General features: G+C 44.3%; 1 protein-coding gene across 1 annotated transcript in view; it reads left to right on the forward strand.

Annotated features, from left to right (window-relative positions):
* gli2a (GLI family zinc finger 2a) overlaps positions 1-19907 on the forward strand; it is a 425818-nt gene that overhangs the window by 371228 nt on the left and 34683 nt on the right. Inside the window, exons 12-13 of the mRNA XM_078403330.1 lie at positions 5209-5358; positions 18463-18627. Coding sequence (XP_078259456.1) covers positions 5209-5358; positions 18463-18627 — 315 coding nt within the window. The remainder of the gene's footprint in view (positions 1-5208; positions 5359-18462; positions 18628-19907) is intronic.

Genomic DNA, 19907 nt, shown 5'->3' on the forward strand with positions numbered 1-19907 from the left:
GCGCCCACTTGAAGAAAAGTTGCTGTCTTTTATGATTAAAACTGGCCGATTTCTTGGGCTAGGATTGTAGTTTCTCGACGAGTTGCATATTGAACTCTGTGTAGCGGCCCTGACTCCTTGCCATCGTGAAATTAGAGACGCAGTCAGGAAATTAAATCTCCAAAGCTGCCTTTGGCATGATATGAACAAGCTGTTGGGCAGTCGAGGTCTTTAGAACTCACTTGTTTTCTAGAATAATCACATTAGCATTAACGAACATTACATCATTAGCATGATGTAGATATATTTACACAAAAATGCCAAAACCTTCACTCGGGGACCTGTGCAAATTTTTTCCCTCACCCATACAAAATCAGTTAACCCAGGAATAAAATTGCTCCATGGAACCACAGTAGCACTTTGCGGGAAGATTGCAGCTTGCACTGTGACCTCTGATATAGCAAGGGCATCACTTATGGCTTTTTTTTTTTCCTGTGGTAGGGAAACAATATAATGGCAGTTTAACTCCAATAACATGACACCCTCCCCTCCACCAGCAACATAAATGCTTGGGTGACCTGACCTGAAAGTTTGTGAAATTAAAAAAATGCGGGAACGTGTGCAAGCCATGGGCTTCTGCTTGGTATGTTCCTCCCACAAGTTATAGATGACAAACAGCAATGGGCCCATCTCTGAGGGTTACACCATTAGTAACCCGGCCCTCCAATCCGAAAAACAACTTTCCACCGTCACCCTCTGTTTCCTACCATGAAGCCAATTCTGAGTCCAGTCGGCTGGCTCTCCCTGAATCCCATGCAATCTAACCTTCCAGAGAGGGCTATCATGCAGAACCGTACCAAAGGCCTTGCAGAAGTCAGTGGAGACTATGCGTGTTCCTGCCTGCATCAAACTTCTTGGTTACTTCAAAAAACTAAATCGTTTGTGATATATGATCTCCCACACAAAACCATGTTGACTATCCCTGATCCATCCTTGTCTTTCCAAATGCATGTATATTTTACCCCTATTATAATCCTGTCCACTGCTGATACTTTAGGTGGCTGATGGGGGGGGGGGGGGGGGGGGGGGGTATGAGGGGGTGTGGGATTTATGAGAGGCACAACCACAATACGTATTGCTTGGAATCAGGAGACCAAAGGCCATGTCACGCCCAAACTGACTTGGGACACTTTCTCCAAATCCAACTCTCTTCCTCCTGAGATGATTAATCCCAGTCTGGGATTCAATTGCCCCTAATTAAAGGCAAATTAATCTAAATTGCATCGGTTTGGAGTAAGTCAATTGTTTACATATTGTTTCGACAGAAAGTGGAGACAGATGTAAAGGGAGAAGTAATGGGAGGGTACTTGAGGCAAAAGCAAAGTTTTGTGTGGGTGGGAAAGGGAAGAGAAGATTTATCTGTTCACAATGCAAAAGCAGCAGAAAGAAAATTATGATCTGTAATTAATGACCACCATTCCCAGGACCCATGTTCATCACGAGCCCCTTCTTCCTTCCTGCCAAAGGCTTAAGCTGTTGACAGCAGGTGCATTTTATTGTGGAGTTCAGCTAATAGATGACATGCCTTCATTCGGCCTCGTTGTTTTCTAAAGACCAGCGTCTGCTCGAATACCGCAGATCCAGTGAAGCAAAGCAAAACAGCATGTGTTTCACATTACCGACTTGTGTGTCAGTCTGCCGAGATGTGAGGCATTCGCCTGCAGAGACTTTCAAGCGCTTGCCAGGACCACACTCCTTCAGTGCGGCAAGCCCACTGATGCGAGGTTCCCTCCCTCCCTCCCTTCCTTCTCCACGGAACAGCACTCCTTGCCTGATGAGTAGAAACAGAGAGCTGCAGATGCTGGTTAATCTACTGAAGGACACAACATGTTAGAATGGCGGGACTGTCGTATGTTGAAAGACTGGAACGACTAGGCTTGTATACACTGGAATTTAGAGGGATGAGAGGGGATCTTATCGAAACGTATAAGATTATTAAGGGGTTGGACACGTTAGAGGCAGGAAACATGTTCCCAATGTTGGGGGAGTCCAGAACAAGGGGCCACAGTTTAAGAATAAGGGTTAGGCCATTTAGAACGGAGATGAGGAAAAACTTTTTCAGTCAGAGAGTTGTGAATCTGTGGAATTCTCTGCCTCAGAAGGCAGTGGAGGCCAATTCTCTGAATGCATTCAAGAGAGAGCTAGATAGAGCTCTTAAGGAGTCAGGGGGTATGGGGAGAAGGCAGGAACGGGGTACTGATTGAGAATGATCAGCCATGATCACATTGAATGGCGGTGCTGGCTCGAATGGCCTACTCCTGCACCTATTGTCTATTGTCTAATAACTCTGCAGGTCAGGCAGTACCTCTGGAGAACATGGATAGGTGACGTTTCGGGTCGAGACCCTTCCTCAGACCCTTTTTGAATCTTTTGAACAGTCTCGACCTGAAATGTCACGTACCCATGTTCTCAGGGTCTGAGGAAATGTCTCCTGTCCAAAGACCACAAAATGCTGGAGTTACTCAGTGGGACAGGCAGCATCTCTAGATAGGAATAGGTGACTTTCTGGGTCGAGACCCTTCATCAGACTTCGTCACCTGTCCATGTTCTCCGAGTCTGAAGAAGGGGCTCAACCCAAAACGTCACCTATTCATGTTCTCCGGAGATGCTGCCTGACCTGCTGAGTTACTCCAACACTTTGTGTCATAGAAACATAGAAAAATAGATGCAGAGTAGGCCATTCGTCCCATTGAGCCAGCACCGCCATTCAATATGATCATGGCTGATCATCTAATATTAGTACCCCATTCCTGCTTTTTCCCCGTATCCCTTGATTCCTTTAGCCCGAGGAGCTAAATCTAACGCTCTCTTGAAAACATGCAGTGAATTAGCCTCCACTGCCTTCTGTGGCAGAGAATTCCGCAGATTCACTACTCTCTGGGTGTCTTTGCTGATGAGTTTTTGTCACCATGAAGCTAATACAGAGATGCCTTGGATTGGCGTTGGGTGATTAAAAATGGAAAACACTTGAAACACTCAACAGATCAGGCAACTCCTGTGAAAAGACAAACAGAGCCAATGTTTCAGAACAAAGATCTTTCTGAGTGTTTCCAGCATCTTCTGTTTTTCTTTCGGCTTTCCAGCATCTGCAGTTTTTTGATTTGCATTCCAGGTGATTTGTTGCCTCAGTTTTTGTTCATAACTGCCACAGAAGGCAGTAGAGGCCAATTCACTGGATGAATTTAAAAGAGAGTTAGATAGAGCTCTAGGGGCTAGCGGAATCAAGGGATATGGGGAGAAGGCAGGCACGGGTTACTGATTGTGGATGATCAGCCATGATCACAATGAATGGCGGTGCTGGCTCGAAGGGCCAAATGGCCTCCTCCACCTCATTTCTATGTTTCAATGTTCTGTCAATTCAAGAAAAGATGCATTGATGCAAGAATATTGAAATGTGAGAGATGGAGAGAGAGAGAGCGATGGAGAGAGATGGAGAGAGAGAGATGGAGAGAGAGATTGAGAGAGAGATGGAGAGAGAGATGGAGAGAGAGAGAGAGAGAGAGAGAGAGAGAGAGAGAGAGAGAGAGAGAGAGAGAGAGAGAGAGAGAGAGAGAGAGAGAGAGAGAGAGAGAGAGAGAGAGAGAGAGAGAGAGAGAGAGAGAGAGAGAGAGGGAGAAAGAGGGAGAAAGAGGGAGAAAGAGGGAGAAAGAGGGGCAGGGAGAACATACAAACTCCATACAGACAGCACCCATAGTCGGGATCGAACCCGGGTCTTTGGTGCTGTAATGGAAGAACAACTCTACTGCTGCTCCACTGTTTTGCCCTCTGAAACATTGTCTCAAATGTTTTAGCAACTCACTGAATTCAGGGATAGTTTAGGAAAGGAAATGAGTATGAGACCAGCCAGTAGCAGCCACATTCCATGAAAAAATAAAATTAAAAAGTGCTGGGCTTAATTCTTTAAACATGAATGAAAACCTGTTTCAGATTTCCTTGTCTTCGAGAGATACATATGCAGTCGAGCCATTTAAATACATGTCTCAAAAGTAGCTGATTACCAGCAGTAAAATCCTTCCTCGTCGATTCAAAATTGGCTTGACTATAGCAGGGGGCTGGTGGATGTTTACTTTCCTGATTGGAAAGAGTTGCCGCCTTACAGCGCCAGAGACCCAGGTTCGATTCTGACTACGGGTGCTGCCTGTACGGAGTTTGTACGTTCTCCCAGGGACTGCATGGGTTTTCTCCAAGTTCCCCGGTTTCCTCCCACACTCCAAAGACGTGCAGGTTTGTAGACTAATTGGCTTGGTAGAAATGGTAAATTGTCCCGATTGTATGTAGGATAGTGTTAGCGTGCAGGGATCGCTGGTCGGCGCGGACTCGATGTGCCGAAGTTGTATCTCTAAACTAAACTAAAAAACTAAAAGCCAATGCTGCACTGATGGGTTTGGTGCTGGGACAATTATTGTTTGGGAAGTATACAGATGTATGTATTAGAGGTTGCTTATAAAACTCATCACAAAATATATATGAACCCCATAGGCCATAGAATTATGGAATTCTTGCAGCATGAACGGAGATCATTTAGCCCATCAGAGCTTCTCTAAAGCAATCCTTTTCCCCTGCTTTTCCCTGCATCTTTTTCTCTCTTAAGTACGTACCTAGCTCCCTTTAGAAAAGCATGAGCCTACTTGTGCTGCTTGACCATGGCTGCAAACTACTGCCAAATCTGATACTGATCCATTACCAACTATAGTTCAGATGGGCAAATTTAAAGCCTTAACCCAGTTTAGTATCGAGACGCAACACAGAAACAGGCCCTTCGGCCCACCAAACCCGCGCTGATCAATGATCCCTACACACTTCCAATATCCTACACACACTAGGAACAATTTACAATTATACCAAGCCGATTAGCCTACAGATCTGTACGTCTTTGTGGTTGTTGAGGTAAATTTTAATTCTCTTTGATGGCTGGATACTTGGCCATTATATTGGTCTATTGGATGACATTAAACCATTGCATCGACCACATTGCTGCAGATCAATTAAGATGAGCATTTTAATGACTAAAGATCATATAGTTCAACGATGCCCTAATACAATTGCAAACAAATTGTCGTTTATTCCCAACCTTTGCCTGCAGGTATCTCAAACTTTTGTCTGCAATTTGCGCAGAAGATCTTGTTCTTTTTTTCTGAATCCTCTGCATGTTTCTTGCTTTCTTTGCAGCACATTAACAACGAACACATCCACGGGGAGAAGAAGGAGTTTGTGTGCCGATGGCGGGACTGCTCTCGTGAACAGAAGCCGTTCAAAGCACAGTACATGCTGGTGGTTCACATGAGGCGACACACAGGGGAGAAACCGCACAGGTGCACTGTAAGTTATCGCCAGAACTAGTGTGGGACCTGAGGGGTGGGGGGTCCCTCAATAACCTCATTGACAGGGAGTTCTCGACAAGTCAAAGGTGTTGCAGGGATTTATGGTGGTCTGATGTGCAAATGTAATGGGGTGAATCATACTAGCAAAATCATTTTTTGAAGGTATCACAAAATGCTGGAGTAACTCAGCAGGTCAGGCAGCATCTCAGGAGAGAAGGAATGGGCGACGTTTCGGGTCGAGACCCTTCTTCAGACTTCTCGACCCGAAACGTCACCCATCCCTTCTCTCCTGAGATGCTGCCTGACCCGCTGAGTTACTCCAGCATTTTGTGATACCTTCGATTAGTACCAGCATCTGCAGTTATTTTCCTACACAAATCATTTTTTGAGTTTAGTTTATTGTCGCATGTACTGGGGTACAGTGAATAGCTTTTAAGGACATAAGGTATAAGGGGCAGAATTAGGCCATTCGGCCCATCAAGTCTATTCCGCCATTCAATCATGGCACCATCTTGCTTTGGCCAGTGATATTAAAAAAAATCAGTGTAAGAAAATAACTGCAGATGCTGGTACAAATCGAAGGTATTTATTCACAAAATGCTGGAGTAACTCAGCAGGTCAGGCAGCATCTCAGAAGAGATGGAATGGGTGACGTTTCGGGTCTCGAAAAAAAAGATCAGCTTGATTAGCTTCACCAGGAGTTTTTGTGTCTAAAAAATTCAGGTAGAGAGTCTAAGAAGCCGGTTAAACAATGAGCTCTTTACCACAACGCAGTGGTAATCGGAGAGAATGGCGACTAGCCTGAGAGGACCTGCATTGCTGTCACCAGTGGAGCAAGTAATGTGACCCTAATCACAAGGAAACTGTTTGCTTTGCTTAATTCGTTTTTCTTTGTCAATCAGTTAATTGGCCTGAGCTGTCAGGATGGGTTGTTTGCAATGACCAATCTGCAGTGCTTAAGACTTGGATCTTATTTCAGATGCAGCAATACAGAAGGAGTGCGTGCTAGCAAGGTGTGAATTCAAGGTCCCCCTTTGTGGAAAAATAGAAACAAGAATAAAAGAGGGTGCCTTAATCAAACTCAGCCGTCCCCCGGGCAACTTGATAGCGGCAGTTCAAGAACATCCGTCAATACCTCAGGGCAGGGCAAAGCAATAATAAGCACAGGAATTCATTGCAGAAGATCAATCTCTCACCTCGTCTTTGAACTTTCTCAAGAATCCTTGCTACATTTTTTTTTACAAAAGGTGTGGACAATTCAAATGCTCAATTAGTAACAAAATCTATCTTTTTGATCACCCAATATTTATAAATAGCAAAATGATTAAACCTCGAAGACCATTTTTATTTTCAGTGGGGTCACTCAATATGTGTTTGTTCGCCCCTGCTTTGGTGGGAATGTGTATTAATTCCTTGGTTAATAGAGCAGAGGGGAATTTCATCCACTGATGTTCCCAGCAGGAATTCCCAAGACAGTGCTCCTGTTATTTTCTATCTGTTGTCACCCTCTTGTCTCGTGGATAGTTCATGGATACTGGTTCAAGAAACGACGACAGGATAGAAGCCATTTTATTACCTCATAAATTCATAGGACATGGGAGCAGAATTCGGCAATTCAACCCGTCGAGTCTACTCTGCCATTCAATCACGGATGATCTATCCAGGCCTTTCACTATTTGGTAAATTTCAGTGAGATTCCCCCTGTACTCGTACGGCCCAAGAGAGTTGACACTTACATATGGGTGCCTGGTGGCCCTAAGTAGCTTCCACAACTTTGCTGTCACCGCCCTTCATGTAGGAGATGAGAGTGCAATTTGGTTTAAAGCGAGGAATCAGGCTATTAGTTTTAGCAAGGACCCGAAACAGCTCCCAGCCTTCGTGAAACTGTGGGGCCGCGTTTCTGTCAGATCTTTGAAGGTCATGCTCAACCACATAACCATGAGACTAAGTTCCACCCACAGTCAGTGATATTCCTTCAGGATGAACCAGCTTCCTTTAATTCCCCCAATGCCAAGTTGCTGTTGACACCAGCAGCAGGAACAGGTGCAGCAAATCTGCTTTGCTAGCATTGAGCATTTCTTTGATTAACAAGAAACAATAAATAGAAACAGACCGAAATACCCGGCAGTCTTCTGGGGAAAAACAAGGAGCATTAACATTTTGAGTACATTTTGTGGTGAAACGTGATAAATGGTGCAAAATATTAGAGCAGCTTTTCTCTTTTCCGTTGCATTTTTTTCTCTCCGAATTTCCATTAATTTTGAATCCACAAAACTTTAACATTAACAAGAAATTGAGTAAACATAGAATCATAGAGTCATTCTGCATGGAAACAGGACCTTCGGCTCAACATCCCCACACCGACCAACCTGTCCTATCTACACTAGTCCCACCTGCCTGCATTTGGCCCATATCCCTCTAAACCTATCCTAGCGACGTACCTGTCTAAATGTTTCTTAAATGTTTCAATAGTACCTGTCTCAACCACCTCCTCCAGCAGCTCGTTCCATACACCCACCATCCTTTGTGTGAAAAATTTACCCCTCAGGTTCCTATCAAATCTTTCTCCCCTCACCTTAAGCCTATGTCCTCTGTTTATTGATTACCCATCTCTGGGCAAATGACTCTGTACGTCTGAAGAATGGTCTCGACCCGAAACATCACCCATTCCTTCTCTCCAGAGATGCTGCCTGTGCCGCTGTTACTCCAGCATTTTGTGTCTACCTTCGATTTAAACCAGCATCTGCAGTTCTTTCCGACACATTTTGATCTATTCCTCTCATGATTTTGTGCACCTCTCTAAGATCACCCCTCATCCTCCTGCGCTCTAAGGTATAGAGTCCGAGCATGCTCAATCTCTCCCTATAGCTCAAGTTCCTAAAACGTCTCTGCACCCTTTCCAGCTTGACAATATCTTTCCTATGACATGGTGCCCTGAACTGAACACAATACTCTAAATGTGGCCTCACCAACGTCTTATACAACTGCAACATGACCTCCCAACTTCTATCCTCAATACTCTGACTGATGAAGCAGTTAGAACTTTTGGCCAATGTGCAAAAAGCCTTTATGACCACCCTATCTTAGTAAGGGTATTACTAAATGGAATATTAGAATATGGAACACATTATTGCCACTTGAGATAAATACTGGAGCTTATAAGGAACCTCTTCTTCTTTCTTCTGTCGTGCCCATCATCCATGTTTCAAATGTTACATCACTGTCATCGTCCGTCCTGAAAAGGGCGCAAGCTTCCGGCGACAATCAGTGGGAGCCATCGCTTGTACAGTAGACGATGGTGGTAGCAGAACGAGCTCAGGACACTTCCAGTTTCCAGCCCCGCGATGTGGACGCTTCTGCTATGGGGCCTATAAGGAACAGGGAAAACATAAGATTTGAATCTAGGGAGCAAGGAATAGACCCCATAAGTCTAGATAGTGCCAATTGAAGACATTGATAGGAGCAGATGGGTTAAATGGCCTTGTTATTGCTGTGATTTCCATGCTTCTGTCTCTTGTGCAGTGCTACTGTGGCCTGCTGTTTCGCGTACTTAGGCAGTAAATTTGGTGAAGTATATTGGAAGTATCACATTCAGTCCTGAGATTATAAAAGGACTTTTCTCCATCAATTACAATGCTCCTTAAAACCTACCTCTTTGACCGTACTAGAGAGTCATAGAGTGTGGAAACAGGCTCTTTGGTCCAACTTGCCCATACTGACCAACATGTCCCATCCACACTAGTCCTACCTGCCTGTGTTTAGCCCCTACTAGTGCTTGATAGAGCCTGTACATGATACCATATCTTGTTGGAATGCTTCTATTTTTGACTCGGGATTAACCTTTTACCGGCAATGCTTTGTTTTTACCACATTAAGACAATAGACAATAGACAATAGACAATAGGTGCAGGAGTAGGCCATTCAGCCCTTCGAGCCAGCACCGCCATTCAATGCGATCATGGCTGATCACTCTCAATCAGTACCCCGTTCCTGCCTTCTCCCCATACCCCCTCACTCCGCTATCCTTAAGAGCTCTATCCAGCTCTCTCTTGAAAGCATCCAATGAACTGGCCTCCACTGCCTTCTGAGGCAGAGAATTCCACACCTTCACCACTCTCTGACTGAAAAAGTTCTTCCTCATCTCCGTTCTAAATTAAAAGTGCTTCTTCAGACTTGATCAGTCTGAAGAAGGGTCTCGACCCGAAACGTTACCCATTCCTTCTTTCCTGAGATTCTGCCTGACCTGCTGAGTTACTCCAGCATTTTGTAAATAAATGCCTTCGATTTGTACCAGCATCTGCAGTTATTTTCCTACATTAAAAGTGCTAGATAATTAAATATTGTAAGATGAATGGCTTCACTCTTTTAAGTTAATATGTTTGTTTTCCACACCTTAGTGTGGCAGGGTGGTGCAGCTAATAGAGCTGCTGCTTCACAACTGAAAGAGCCAAGTTCAATCCTTACGTCTGGTGCAGTCTGGGTGGAGTGTGCACATTATCCATGGGTCAACATGAGATACCCTCGAGTGCTCTGACTTCTTCCATTAACCCATAGACGCGGAGGCTGCAAGGTTAATTGGCCACTGTAAATTGTGTAGGAGGCTGGTGGGGAGAATAAAATGGTGTTAGTGTAGGATTATTGGAAGCGAGTGCATTAGGTGAGTGGGGACCAATTAACCGGAGCCTGAGGTGCAACTTTTTCATATATATATAGGGCATATGGACCGAGCTGCCAGAGGATGTAGTTGAGGCAGGTACAATAACAACATTTAAAGGACAGTTGGACTGGTACATGGATTGCAAAGGTTTAGAGGGATACGGGCAAATGAGGGTAAATGGTACTTGCTCAAATGGGTCATCTTGGTCAGCATGGATGACTTGGGCCTGTTTCCATGTTATATGACTCTAGGACTCTGATCACGCAGACTCAGTGGTGCAAAGGGCCTGTTTCTAGGCTCTATGACCCTATATGTGGGCATCTTCCATTTGGCTTCATCAGACACCACATCCAACCAAAACCTCTTCTTAAAGTCAGATGGCAATGCCTATTGCTGCCATCATAGGAAGAGCTGCTTCCACACATGGGAGAATGCTCTTTATCTTGGAAATGAGCTATGATGCAAGTTTAATTTTCCAGCACAGCGGTGGAAACATGTTAGCCTCACTCTAATGTCTCTTGAATATACAGTGCTTGTTGAAAATATGCCCTTGGGTCACGAAAACTGTTTCATTGCTCTGACATGTGGACTTTTAAACAAAGCATGATGAATAAATTGACAAAACGCTGTAGCTCAAATGATGAAAAGCTTTGGTTCTTTAATTATTATTTCATGAAATTTTGATTCATGAATTAGAACAGTGGGTGTTTTTATTTAAACAGCAGAACCACTCACTACCTTGCAGATTTGTTTAAAAGATTGATAGGATTTGTAAAGGCACATTAGGGAAATCTGAACATCTGATTTTTAAACCAGTCCACCCACTCAGCGCAATGCACTTAATGTTAATCCTTAGATAGGCACAAAATGCTGGAGTAACTCAGCGGGACAGGCAGCATCTCTGGAGAGAAGGAATGGGTGACGTTTTGGGTCAGGACCCTTCATCAGACTGAAGAAGGACATCAGACATCGGTCTGAAGAATGGTCTCAACCTGAAACGTCACCCATTCCTTCTCTCCAGAGATGCTGCCTGTCCCGCTGCGTTACTCCAGCATTTTGTGTCTGTCTTCGGTTTAAACTAGCATATGCAGTCCCTTCCTACACATAATGTTAATCCTTGATGGGAACTGGTGTTGCCACATTTGAAATGTTGAGAGCATTTTCGGGCCCGATATCAAAGGAAGGGTGCACTGGTTTTGGACAGGATCCAGATGAGGTTTATGAGAATGATCCCAGCAACAGTAGAGTTAACATTGGAGGAATTTTTGAAGGAACTGGGCCGGTACTCGCTGAAATTTAGACGGTTGCAAGGAGGATCTCATTGAAATTTACTAGATAATGAAAGACTTAGGTAAAGTGGACGTGGAAAGGATGTTTCCCTGCAGTGAGAGCGTCTAGAACCAGAGGGCACAGCCTCAGAATAAAAGGATGTACCTTTAGAATGGAGATGAGGAGGAATTTCTTTAGCCAGAGAGTGGTGAATCTGTGGCATTTATTGCCACAGATAGCTTTGGAGGCCAAGACATTGGGTATTTTTAAAGCAGAGATTGATTGGTCAAAGGTTATTGGGAGAAGACAGGAGAATGAGGTTGAGAGGGAAAAATAGATCAGCTATGATGAAATGGCGGAGCAGACTCAAAGGGCTGAATGTCCTAATTCTGCTCCTATGTCTTATGGTCTTATGTTCCGTTAACCCAGTTTCCTTGCTCTTTTAGCTCTTAAGTTTGTGCTTTGGGATTTTTAAGTAAAACACGTTGATTATCCAGTACGTTTGATTTCTGTACAGCTGAATGAATGAGAAAGGCATATTATCAAAGTTGGAGTCTACAGATTTGAAATAAATGTTTGGACATATTGCTTTCAGATAAAGTATCATCATCATCATATTGCTTTGAGAGAAATTGCAATCAGGAAAAGATAACTCCTTTGGCAAAATAGTTCAACTCTTTTGCTTCAAAGACGTTGTTTAAGACTCAGATTAGCAGTTTTGGCACAGTAGATCTAAAATGAATCATAGGGGAGGGTTGCTGAGGGAGGAAATAGTCTTGTCTCATCCAGTTTGGGCTTAGATGCACATTGCCTTCAGACCACCAAGTTGCAGAATTCAATCTTCCCCACCCCACGATTAATGATTAAACATTTGATGGATGTGTCACCATCTGTCCCAACAGGCCGCTGGGGAAGAGAGGCAAAGTGGTGACTATAATACAAATGCACCAGTTAAATAAATGTTTACTGCAGAAAAATTTCACACGTGACATTCTATTGAGCCCGTCTTTGTTAAACTCCAATAACTCAAAGCAGATAAAATGTATCCATCTTGTGGACGAGGTTCAGTTGCTCCTTGTAAACCGCTCAACAGATCTCCAGAAAACTCCACTCGATCACCTGCTTCACCACCTCCTAACTGCTCCAAACCTCCTGAAAGCAGTTCAGCTTCCAAACCTCCCCTCCATTCATACATTCATACCCATCAATTCCCCAATCCTGAAGTTTAGTTTAATTGTTGTATTGTCACGAGGTACAGCAAAAAAGCTTTTGTTGCGTGCTGACTAGTCAGCAGAAACACAATACATGATTTCAACCGAGCCATCCACAGTGTTAGGGAATGACGTGACTAGTGTTTAGTGCAAGATAAAGTCCATTCAAAGATAGTCCGAGGGTCTCCAATGAGGTAGATGGTAGTCCAGGACTGCTCTCTAGTTGTTGGTAGGATGGTCCAGTTGTCTAATAACAGATGAGAAGAAACCGTTCCTGAATCTGGAGGTGTGCTTTTTCACTTTTTTTTTAACTTCTTGCCTGATGGGAGAGGGGAGAAGAGGGAGTGGCCGGGGTGCGACTGATCCTTGATTATGCTGGAGGCCTTGCCGAGGCAGCGCGAGGTGTAAATGGAGTCAATGGAAGGGAGGTTGGTTTGTGTTAAATTCTCCCCACGCATCATAATCCCCACCCTTTGACAGCCGCCTCCCAATAGAAACATCCTGTTCCCACTTCCTCAGTGAGCAGTTACTCAACCAGGGGGTTCCTGAGTTTTCTGAATGGATTGCCCTTCACCCCCTTTAAACACCAAATGAGGTCATGCTCTACAACAAGCTGGGGCGATACCAGTAGTTGCGTTTGGAGATACAGTGCAGAAACAGGCCTTTTGACTCCATGAGTTAGCACCAAGCAGCAATCCCCGTACACTAGCACTATCCTACACACTATCCTCCAGTCTAGACAGGTTTTACCGAAGCCAAATCAGCCTGCAAACCTGTACGTCTTTGGAGCACAGGAGGAAACCGGAGCGTCCAAGGAAAATCCACCGTATTTCTGCATTTCTAGGACAACTGAGTCGTGTATATGTTTATTTTGTTTGGGAAGTTTCTACTCAAATGATCTCAATATTATTAAAGCCTCCTGGACTCCCAGTCATCTTCGAATTCACCGTCGCAAACTGAGGGGATTTGCACAGTCCAGGTTGGGAGCAGCTGGTCCAGAATCTTTCTTGGTGCTTGTATCTGGACAAGGCTCAGGATCATATCGTGGATTATCATTACGCTTCTGGTCAAAGTTCTCAGCCTATTTCAGAATCGAGAAAGACCCGAAATCAATCCCCACATTTGTGCATCTCGGATTTTGAATGGGTGAAATTGTTCTGCGTGGTGCCATATGAGTGAATCTATCATATGGTGCACATTGTTAAACTTTAGTTTGATTAAGTTTAGAAACAGGGCCTTCGGCCCACCTAGTCCACGCCGACCAGTGATCCCCGTACAATTTTCAATCTTTACCGAAGCCAATTAACCTACGAACCTGCACGTCTATGGAGTGTGGGAGGAAACCGGAGCACCTGGAGAAAACCCACCGGTCACAGGGAGAACGTACAAACTCCGTTTAGACACTACCCATAGTCAGGATCAATCCCGGGTTTCTGGCGCTGTAAGGCAGCAACTCTACCACTGCGCCACTGTGCTACCCTTATGAAAACTAATAGCAGTCTTTTAAAAAATAATTTGCCTAATTAATTCCATTCTGGTGACAACTTTGCAAATATGGTGAACTTAGTTCACTTTAGTTTATTGTCGAGTGTACCGAGGTACAGTGAAAAGCTTTACTTGCGTGCTATCCAGTCAGCAGAAAGACAATACTTGACAACAATTGAACCATTTCAATGTATAGATACATGATAAGGGAATAACGTTTAGTGCATGGTTAGGCCAGCAAAATCTGATCAAGGATTGTCTGAGGGTTACCAATGAGGTAGTTAGTAGTTCAGCACTGCTCTCTGGTAGTGGTAGGATGATGTGGCAGGCACAGGTTACTGATTGTGGATGATCAGCCATGATCACAGTGAATGGCGGTGCTGGCTTGAAGGGCCAAATGGCCTCCTCCTGCACCTATTTTCTATGTTTCTATTCAGTTGCCTGTTAACAGTTGGGAAGAAATTGTCCCTGAATCTGGAGTTGTGGAGGTAGAGGCAAATTAAAGCCTATTAATAGAAATTTGGTATACAGTAGTGTCACAATAATATTATTTGACATTCACAATGATATCCTGTTTAACATGCTGGAACCCTTCAAGCTTTAACATTTGTTTGGAAGGATTATATGGGAAGTTTGCCAAGAACCCAATGGAACTGTCAGAAGTTGGCAAGGATGTAAGATTAGATATTTCTTCTCAGTAATAGCATTACAGAGGATCATTACGGGCCAGTCCTTCTGAAGTGCACTACTTACAACAGTTTGGAGACACCACAGACTCGTATGTAATTGTCAACTGAAAGCAAATGCTTCCTGAATGAAATAATAGTTGCTTTGAAAAGTTGGGATCCCGCTGTTCTCAACCCATCCATCCTCTTATTTCCCAACTCTTCTTCCATTGAAAAGTATCAAAGGGGCAACATTATATGTTGCATACGGGGATATGAGAAGCAATCGAAATAGCCTATCAAGCCTATTGAGCCAGTCCTACTCAACATAATCCATCTTGTACATACACCATACAGCAAGCTCCCTCCCAAGAACAACTCTCTTCCATATCCCCACCCCAGGTATCGGGTAAACGCCTGCAGTAGACCTCAGCGATTCACAGGGTGAAGCAGAGGAGAAAGGATTTGAAGATTGTTCTTTCTCCCTCTTGAATGTACAAAATTAAACGGCTTCAACTTATCAAGTTATTACAGTTGGCAGCAACTTCAACTTAAAATGGGTCTTTTTTTTCTCTCTTTTCAGTCTGAACTAAATGTCTAAATATAGCCCACTCATATGGACAGTGTCTAATTTTTGATTTGCTAATCTGACAATATTTTCTAATCTTTGTTTATCCTACAGTTACCTAACAGGATATTTGCTTTGCCAAATATTAACTCGGTTATATATAGCACGTCATTAACAGTCAGAAGGCAAGCTCAGAGAACTTTTCTCGCACTTTAAAGGATTGCCTTTCAAAATATCAGCCGATCCTTCCTGCATCCGATGTTGACTAAGTCACTTGATATCACCAGCCCAATATTTATTTCAGAATTCCATGATTTACACTTTTCTCACTAGTGTTTATTATTTTCTCTATTGAGAGCAGCCCAGTGCCAACCGTCTGTTTAATGACACAACACCGTGGCTGAGTTTATCTTGAACTGTGCAACTGGTTATGAAAATATGAGAAATGCTCGGTCAATGCCACGTTGTACATTAAATTCGCCTCATTGCTGCGTCGTGGTGCAGAGTTAAAGGATGAGGGAATTAGACTGGAGAAGGTCAGGTTGCCTTCTGCGAAGTGAAGAAGGTTGAAAGAAGACTTGACTGGGTCATCAGCAAAACACAAAGTGTCTGGGTAACTCAGCGGGATCTGTGCAGGGAATGGGTAGGCGACGTTTTGTGTCGGGAGAACTTCTTCAGACATGGCTTCCACAGTAAGGCTAAATAGAGGGATGCTGTTCCCAAGGGACAAGGAGGCTATTCAGTTATCTGGACATAGAAGGTAGCATTCTAGGAAAGAATAGCACGGAAGGAAACCGGAGAAAACCCGCGCGATCACAAGGAGAACGTACAAACTCCACATAGGCAACATCCCCATAGTTAGGATCGTACCCGGGTCTCTGGCGCTGTAAGGCAGCAACTCTACCGCTGCACCACTGTGCCACCTTCCTGTAAGCATATGGAAACAGAGTCAACAGGGGTCTTTGAGACAGAATTGGTTAGGCAATTAAGAAAGGAAAATTTGCAAGTCTGAAGAAAGGTCTCGACCTGAAACGTCACCTAAACCTTCTCTCCAGAGATGTTGTCTGACCCTCTGAGTTACTCCAGCTTTTTGTGTCTATCTTCATCTTAAATCTGCAAGTTATTGGGTATAGAAAGAGAGAATGGGACTGAATGGTTGCTCTCCCGGGAGCACCATTGAATGGATAGGCTGAATGGCCTCGAGCGTCATAATAATTCAGTGTTTCTATGAAACGACGCTCTCAAGCTGCTGTCCTTGAACACTCCTGAAAGCTTGGAGTAAATCAGACCTTTCGAGCGATATTCATTTCAATGTAACTGCAGCAAGCAAGTGGGCAGATTCGTTCGTCTCCACGCGAGGGAACGGATTTATTTTGTTTGACATTTGGTTCATTAACTGTCGAACTTTCCAAGCATGCCGAGGAACAGACCCTTCCATTCACAGAGTACTCCCTCCCTGCCGTTCATGCCCACTGTCAGCCCACCGCTGGCTGATGATGGATTTGGTCATGGCCTACTTCCCCACAAATAATTGGTGTCAGATGCTAATGCCTGCAGCCTCGCACAAATCATTTAGTTAGCCTCTGGCTGAGCAAACCAACTGCGTCGAGAACAAAAACCCACCTTTTTATTTGTCATCTGCACAAACGCTAGTTACATCAGGTAAAATACATTCCATTTCCAGATCATTTATTTCTATTTTTGCTCCAGCAATTTACTTATACATTCCACTTAACCGTCATTTAAAAAGGTGTGTAATAACTTGTGAAGTCTGCAAATCAATAATGGGTTAACAGCAGTCATACTGAGGGGAAGGAGGTGATATATTGATGCCGGGGAATTTTTTTAGTTTAGTTTAGAGATACAGCACTGAAACAGGACATTCGGCCCGCCAAGTCTGCGCCGACCAGCGATCCCCACACACATTCACACTATCCAACACACACCAGGGACAATTTACACTTATACCAAGCCAATTAGCCTACAAACCTGTAGGTCTTTGGAGTGTGGGAGGAAACGGAAGATCTCAGAGAAAACCCACGCAGGTCACGGGGAGAACGTACAAACTCCTTACAGACACCTGTAATCCGGATCGAACCCGGGTCCCTGGCACTCTTAAGGTAGCAACTCTACCCCTGTGCCTCCGTGACAAATTAAGATATGCAGTCGGACATTGGTGTCTTTTCTTTCTCAGTTGAGTTGCACTGAGAACGGGGAGGGGAAATCACAAAGTTTCTGTTAGTTTGCGGCCTTGGTCTAGTGAACAGCTGGCCAAAGAACAAAACCAACAGAGATATCCGGGTCCCTTCTTGGTAGCAATTAGGGATTTTAAAAAATCTTTTAAGCCATCAGTCGCCAATGATGTGAAAGACACAAAATGCTGGAGTAACTCAGCATCTCTGGAGAAAGGAAGACTTTTCGGGTCGAGACCCTTCTTCAGACTGAGAGTCAGGGTGAAGAACGGTCTTGACCCGAAACGCCACCTATTCCTATTCTCCAGTGATGCTGTCTGACAGGTAGTTGAGGCCAGTTTATTGGCTATATTTAAGAGGGAGTTAGATGTGGCCCTTGTGGCTAAAGGGATCAGGAGGTATGGAGAGAAGGCAGGTACAGGCTACTGAGCTGGATGATCAGCCATGATCATATTGAATGGTGGTGCAGGCTCGAAGGGCCGAATGGCCTACTCCTGCACCTATTTTCTATGTTTCTATGACCCGCCGAGTTGCTCTAGCTTTTTGTGTCTCTGGTTTGAAAGCAGCATCTGCAGTTCCTTCCTACACAATGATGTGAAAGGTCCTGTTCACTGTGACCAAACTTTGTCAGTTATTTCCTCAGCAAATATAAACTTCGTATACAACCCCAACCAGTCCCTTAATCAGGATTATATTTTGCTAATTATAAGCAGCCCCTGCATTCCCTCTCTCCCCCCCCCCCCCCCCCCATCCTAGTCATCCTAGCAGTTCCACTGTGTTCTTGGTATCCCTCTCGTTATCACCTCTTCCCCAGCCAACAATGGGCCATTATGGGCTCCACCCTTCCTTGGACATCTGTTGCCAGCCCTGATCTGTTCTGACCTATTCCTACCTCCAGTTCCCCCCCCCCCCCCCCCTAATTTCAATATGAAGAAGGATTCCGACCCGAAACGTCACCCATCCTTTTCCTCCAGAGATGCTGCCTGACCCGTTGATTTGCTCCAGCACTTTATGTCTATCTTCCTTAATCGTGATTTTTGCCTCTCTTTCTCCAGTTTGAGGGTTGCAACAAAGCTTACTCGCGACTCGAGAACTTGAAGACTCACCTTCGGTCACACACTGGAGAGAAGCCGTACGTCTGCGAGCATGAAGGCTGCAACAAAGCGTTCTCCAACGCATCAGACCGAGCCAAGCATCAGAATCGGACTCATTCCAACGAGGTATGGCAAACCCATCGTAGTCTAAACTCACCGACATATCGTGGAAATCTCTCAGGCTCAAAGAAACGAGGATGTTGCCAAATCTCAAGAGCCTGAGCTGTAGGGAGAGGTGGAGCATGCTGGGACTCTATTCCTCGCAGCGTAGGAGGGTGAGGGGGTGATCTTACAGAGGCGTATAAGATCATGGGAGGATTAGATAGGATAAATGCATGGAGCCTGTCATCCATAGTAGTGGAATCAAGAACCAGAGAACATAGGTTTAAGGTGAGGGGGGAAAGATTTAATAGGAAGCTGAGGGGAAACTTTTTTATACAGCGAATGGTAGGTGTATGGAACGCGCTGCCAGAGGCAGGTACTATCGCAACGTTGCAAACATCTGGACAGGTACATGGATAGGACAGGTTTGGAGGGATATGGGACAAATGCAGGCAGGTGGGACTAGTGTAGATGGTATATGTTTGTTGGCATGGGCAACTTGGACTGAAGGGTCTGTTTCCATGTTCTATGACTCTAAATCGTACCGATTTATTTCCATTTCTCTTGTTATCCATGCTTGTCGTGTTCGTGCAATCAGGCCCCTGAGTCCATTTGGCCACAACATTGAATGGATCATGTGCAACAACTGAGTCTCGGGGTCCTGAGTTTCATACCCCATTTCACCCCCAGGCACTTAGAAAGCCAAATGTCAGCTCACTGCTGTTAAAAGGCTTTGGAGCCGGGAGATTAAAAGGATTTATATATATATATATATATATATATATATATATATATATATATATATATATATATATATATTCATTGAAACACAGCAATTAAAATAATACATTTATCAAAACATCTTTGCGTGTAATAACTTAATTAAAAACATTAATTCACTAAATAAAACAAGGAAGAAAGATCAATATGGTCACCTGCACTTAGCTTTTCAATGTAAAAGTCACCGACTCCATTACAATGAATGAATGTGGTTGTGATATTCATTCAAAGTGCAGCAACCCCATAGTTCAGGACCTCTGCGCTCAATCCATCCTCGGAGAAGGCAACCGGATCCACCGAGATTGTCCAGCCTGAACTGTCAGCAAAAGGCACATTTATTTTAGGACATTATCTTAGAGTGATAGAGTGATATAGTGTGGGGATACAGGTCCGTCGGCCCAACTTGCCCACACCGGCCGACATGTCCCAGCTACACGAGCCCCACCTGCCTACGTTTAGCCCATATCCCTCCAAACCTGTCCAGGGCGGCACGGTGGCGCAGCGGTAGAGTTGCTGCCTCACAG

Source organism: Rhinoraja longicauda, chromosome 8, assembly GCF_053455715.1.
Source record: "Rhinoraja longicauda isolate Sanriku21f chromosome 8, sRhiLon1.1, whole genome shotgun sequence".
Classification (NCBI taxonomy): Eukaryota; Metazoa; Chordata; class Chondrichthyes; order Rajiformes; family Arhynchobatidae; genus Rhinoraja; species Rhinoraja longicauda.